The sequence below is a fragment of the Carya illinoinensis genome, chromosome 2 (assembly GCF_018687715.1).
Source record: "Carya illinoinensis cultivar Pawnee chromosome 2, C.illinoinensisPawnee_v1, whole genome shotgun sequence".
In the NCBI taxonomy this organism is placed as follows: domain Eukaryota; kingdom Viridiplantae; phylum Streptophyta; class Magnoliopsida; order Fagales; family Juglandaceae; genus Carya; species Carya illinoinensis.
Genome location: NC_056753.1, coordinates 1,289,631 through 1,295,337, shown reverse-complemented (window position 1 = coordinate 1,295,337; position 5,707 = coordinate 1,289,631). Strand labels below are relative to the sequence as shown.

Genomic DNA, 5,707 nt, shown 5'->3' with positions numbered 1-5,707 from the left:
GAAGATGGAATACAAGATCTATTGGAGGGCATGTTTGAGAAAATTTCTTTATATTTTAAAGAAAACTTTATTATAGAGCTAACATTGGGAATGCTCTTACATATCATTTTAACGATTTTGCATTTCCCTCAATGACTAACAGTGATTTTGATGCTAAACCCATGGTCATGCTTTTGGAACAGTATGCAGCAAGAAAGACAACATTTATTAAACATTTACTGTTTGCTCTGCTTCCGGTTATGGGAGGGACTTCTGATGTCCTTCAAGGAACGATGTCCATGAGTAAAGTACTGGTGATGTTAATTACAATCGTGGTTGTTCTACTAGTATTATCTTGTACTTGTGTTCCCGGGTTACTTGATCCTACAGATGTGGCTTGCAAGGCTGCTGATGAAGCTTTAAAAAATTTGGAGTTTATGAAGAATTTTGAGACCTGCAAGCATGTTAGTTGGTCACTTCTTGCCAGTGGGAACTCTAAGACAAGATCAAAGAATCTCACTTGTACCTCATGCGCAAGGTGCTCTAATAGGAGAGGATTTGTAACAATTCTCATGGCTTTGGGCACGTTGGCTACGGGCTTGGGCTTCCAAGCAGGGCTACTGGGCTAGAGTGGAACCTAGTATATTTTAATTAGTGTAATGGGCTTAGGCCCCAATAGCTTTAAGATGTAATAATCCTCTTTTAATTTCCTTACGTTGCTTTAAGCTATTTTGTTTTAAGTCATGACCCATGAGGCATGGGAGGCATTCCATTAGAGAATTCTCACATAAAAACTGTATTGGTGGTATGTATACTGTTCTTTTCATCCGAATTCCAAGATCTTGAAAAGAGTGAGAGGACATTTGGAGTAGGTTGGTCATGTTGGCTTGTTGGGTAACTTCGTTGATGATTGCAAAAGACATGCTCTCCATGTCATTTAAAATCAATAGTTTCTATTTAGCGTAAAGCATAAGAAATATAATCTCATTTTATACCTCGTATTTAAATTTAATGTGAAATGCAAAATATCTCTACTACATTGACAACTAATTACTAGATCTAACGTGCCATTGAAAAAGGAAGCCATCTTATTTATACACTACATCTTTTAACTTATGTTATCGACCAATTAACATAGGACGACAACACAAGGATCGACCAACATAACTATTGACTAGGACTTCTAGGGAGGCAAAAAAAATACAGAGAGATAAAATCCAATCATTCCTAGTATCTAAAATGGGCATGGAGAGATGAGTCCAGAATTAGCAAGGGTAAATTAATGTCACACAACAAGATCTATTCTATGACTTCACGCAATTACCAGAACAAAATTATGAGACCAGATGACAACCTATGCTTCTATCTGACATACACCTCTATACAAAAACAGTCATAATCTTCTTAGGGACCATAATAGTGTGTTGAGGAAGATTAACATGGGATTCTCTCAAGAACTTGCATGACTTCTTTCATTGTGGGTCTTTTTTGTGGGATTGGAGAGGTGCAATTAAACCCTAGCTTGAAGCAAGCCATTAGGACTTCCTCTTTACCTTCCATATCAGCTCGGATTGCCACATCAGCCATCCTCAGAGCCCGGCTCTTATTCTCAACTATAAGCCCAATTTCTTGATTCATGTCATCCACCACAATAACCTTCCCAGTCAGTAGCTCTAGCAATATCACTCCAAACGAGTAAACATCCCACTTCGGTGTGGGCTTTAGACTCCTAAGCGATTCAGGTGCATGGTAAGGTGATACCCCGAACGAGCTTGGACTTGGGCTTGGGCTTGGGCTGATTCCAATTCCAAGATCTTGGAAGCTTTCGCGTGAGGTTGTGGATCTCTTGCTCCCAAAATGTTGGGCCGACACTCCAGCTTTATAGCTCGTATCCCCCGATACGAGTCTCTCAAGACCGAAATCCCCGATCTTAGGCTCTTTATCGGAGCCCAAGAGGATGTTACTAGGCTTCAAGTTGCCATGCACGTGCTTCTTGTCGTGGAGGTAGGCGAGGCCGCTGGCCACACCTTTTGCTATCTTGAGCCTGAATTCCCACGGAACATGGCAAGGCGAGGAGCCCACTTTCCCTGAAATTCCAATTCCCATTCATCAGTCCCCTTTCGTAGGAGCAAAAGTTAGTAGAATGTGTCGCTATAAAAATGAAAAACAGGAATTTGGGATCACTTTCCACTAGGTGACAAACCACACAACATCAAACACTTCGTGGCGTATTTCTATTATTTACGTTTTCCGAATTACGAGTACGTGTATCGCTATCAGACTCTGAACTCTGAAGCGCTATTGTATTGACAATAACTTTCTAGGCATTTTTTAGTTGTTCAGATACACCTACTCCACCTTCAAAATCTCACTCTTCCAAAGCGTACTTTAGCAAAAATATACTGACATGCTAAACTGCGCCATAGAGAGAGAGAGAGAGAGAGAGAGAGAGAGAGAGAGAGAGAGAGACTGACTGTAACGAGCGTTGGTGAGGCTGCCATTGGGAACGAAGTCATAGATGATGAGCTTCTCGTCGGCACCCCAGTAAAAGCCACGAATGCGAACCAGGTTGGGATGTACCAACTTAGCTATGACACGGACCTGGTTCTCGAAGTCTTTGAACCGTTCCGCACTGCTCTCACCGATTCTTCGGACGGCAACTGCTGTCCCGTCTTCTAGGACAGCCTTGTACATTATGCTCGAACCGGTGGCACCCAATATATAAGCTGAAGCCTTTAGGAGCGTCTCAAGCTCGAGTTTTTTCTCCCCACCATCAATGGTCACCAGCGTCCCTGCTTTGCCCTGCTCCTGCTCTTGTTGCCGCTGATGATTTTCTTGACCCCTTTGACGGCTTTGGTGTCCATGATCTTCGCTGTCATCAGACTCTGTGGCCTCTGAGCTCTCTTCCTCTTGTACTTTCTTTCGCAAGCACGACCACCTCGTGAATCCTCTTGACTCAGAGGAAGACGATGACCAATCATCCTTCGCCTTGTTAGCTTCTTTCTTCGCTGTATTCTCGGCTCTCTTCTTTTTCTTCCTCAATTGGTACACGTACAAGAGAATCAAAGCGAGAATTGCAATACCTGCAACATCTCCAAGAACAATTCCTATTATCGTTTCTGGTCTCATGCCTCTTTGCTTGTCCTGCTGAGAGGCCCCAGTTGGCGACCCAGGTGCCAAGGTTTCTGGGGTGGAATTCATTGTCTTTGGAATGGCAGCAATTGCAGGAGGAGAGGTAGGGGAAGAGACATTTGGCGGAGAAGATGAAGGAGAAGAAGGAATCGGACACGGATTATTGGTTGGTTCCCCACACAGATCAGGATTCCCAGAAAAGGATTTGGATTCTTGGTTCATGAAAACATCAGATTCCGGGATTTTTCCGTTGAGATTGTTGAATGATAGGTCAATAGTAGCATTGTCTAGAATTCTCTCAGAAAACCCTGGCGGGATATTCCCGGAGAACCTGTTATAGGAGAGGTTCAAGTAATGCAGACTAGAACCACCAAAGTTAGAGGGTAGGGACCCATTCATCAGATTCGAGGACAGATCTAGGACCTTAACAGAGTCGAACCCACTAGGAAGAGTACCCAAAAAGTAGTTGTTCTTCAAAGAAACAGTGGTTAGATTGCTGAGACTTGCGAGGTTGTTGGGTATGTTTCCCGCCAAGGCATTGTCAGAGAGGTTAAGAAACTGGAGGTTTTGAAGCTTGCCAAGAGTCTTTGGTAGCTCGCCAGAGATCAAGTTGTTTGACAAATCAAGAAACTGGAGCTGAGTTGCTTTGAAGAGCGAAGAAGGAAGAGAACCATTGAGAGAATTGTTGGAGAGGTTGAGATTCTGGAGGTGTTCAATCATGCCCAGATTGGCAGGGATGGAGCCAAGAAGCTGAGAGTTTGGGAGAGCTAAGCCGATCACCGGTGAGTACCGAGAATTGGCCGCTAAGCCTTGAGCTGCACATGTAACTCCTTTCCATGAACACGGCGTCTCGTCGTGGTAGTTCCAGCTCTCTAGTACGCACAGAGGGTCGCTGCGAACATAGTACTTGAAAGAAAGTAAGATAATACCATCTGTGTTAAGCCCACAAGATTGAATTACAAGTAGAGTAAATGCAAGAATCCTCCACCATAAATGGCGAACATCACTTTCGGAGCTCATCATTTTACACAGTGACACAACATCTTCCCTACGGTAACAGAGAGAGAGAGAGAGAGAGAGGTGTTTGTGATTTATGATGAAGCAGGGGTCATGTGATTGAAGGTTGTTGTAAAAAATGAGAAAAAGTGCAGAAATACACAGCTCAGCCAACCAAACATAGTAACAGTATGGGCCATGGCGATCTGCTCAGGTCCTCAGCTATTAATCAAGGCTTAAATTGAAATAATTAAATGCCGTCACCGCTATTTGTTCTCTCGCTCTCTGTCCCCCCGGTGCCCACGTCTTACTTCATAAACAAGAAGAAATATGGTACCCCGAATAGCATCTTTGCTACAAGACACCTGGGTGGAGTTGAAAGTTGCTGAAACTCCCCCTTGAATTGACTTTACCTACCTAGCACTGCTTGATTTATTGCTCTCGTCACTATGACAATGCTAACAGTTGTATTTTCTTTCTCCCTCTCTGTTTATAGCAGTTACGTTGAAGTGTGACCCTAACAGTTGAGAAAAGAAAATGGAAGACTTTCTTCTCCACCATGTCTTTTTTCTTTTTTCTTTTTCTTTTTATCCGTAACCACAGAAAAAAATGGAACGTGGAGTAGGCTTATTGTTAATTCGATTGGTTTCCTAATTACTTTGGCAAATTAATATATAAGAAAAGCACAAAAACGAAATGTGAATCTGTGATCGAATGCACAATTCTTTAGGAGGGTCAAACGGTAGATAATAGATATTTAAGTAGTAAGTACCTTGAATGAGCTTGCATTATTGTAGGGGGGCCAAAGAGGGTCCTAATGTTCTATGATTACAGCATCACTGTTGGATTTGGTGAGCAATTTGGTCTTCATTCAACGCTAGTTTTGACTAGCATGTATTAATTATATAAAAGTTTTATGCACTGTTATTTTTTTATATTCTTTATTCAATCGTAATTGATTCTGTCATATTTTTTAATATAAAATAACTATTTTAACCAATTATATTAATAAAGCGCATAAAAAATATTCACGTACTTGCACATATTGAAAAATGTAATCAATGAAATTTAGTTTTCAGAATTATAATGATCATGGAAACTGAAAAGGCAGTAATTGGGAAATTTAAGATTTTCCTGGGATCTCGAATAAAAGAAAAATAGACGCAATTTGTTTATATCATTGGCTTAAATAAATTAACTAAATTAGAGACCCTTTATTTTTTTGCCCATTAAATGTAGGCTTAAACTGTATGGCTAGCAAAATGCACCGAGATGGTGCGATGTTTCTTATCCGAGTTGTCATCATTGTGAAGGTGGACAAGACCAGGAGGACCACCAATCTATCTTCTCTTTCTTTTAAGCAATCTGAATTCCAAATACACGCCGTAGGTTTGCAGCAGGATATGTTGGCAACAAGCCCTTTTTGGTCCTCCACTGTACGAAGCTTCTCCGATTTAGACCACAGAGCTAACATAAACTTGACACATGGGAATGCATTATCTCATCCATCACAAACCAACGCCATTCTCAGTTTTTTCCATGTTCTTCTTAAATTTATTTGTGGCTGCTTTAATTACTGAACCAACACATTGGAACCTTT

General features: G+C 41.5%; 1 protein-coding gene across 1 annotated transcript; it reads right to left on the bottom strand.

Annotated features, from left to right (window-relative positions):
* Positions 1-1,029: 1,029 nt before the first annotated feature.
* LOC122296176 (probable LRR receptor-like serine/threonine-protein kinase At4g37250) lies at positions 1,030-4,589 on the bottom strand. Its single transcript, XM_043105649.1, has 2 exons — positions 2,454-4,589; positions 1,030-2,066 (listed from the first exon to the last, which is right to left on the bottom strand). Exons 1-2 carry the CDS (start codon positions 4,132-4,134, stop codon positions 1,414-1,416), a joined length of 2,334 nt encoding a protein of 777 aa, XP_042961583.1. The 5' UTR covers positions 4,135-4,589; the 3' UTR covers positions 1,030-1,413.
* Positions 4,590-5,707: the final 1,118 nt, after the last annotated feature.

Excerpts from the sequence above, each read along its gene's own strand:
- LOC122296176 (XM_043105649.1), bottom strand. The coding sequence starts at position 4,134 with ATGATGAGCTCCGAAAGTGATGTTCGCCATTTATGGTGGAGGATTCTT. Across the intron at positions 2,067-2,453 it reads CCTCACCAACGCTCGTTACA|GGAAAGTGGGCTCCTCGCCT; the intron begins GTCAGTCTCTCT and ends TTGGAATTTCAG.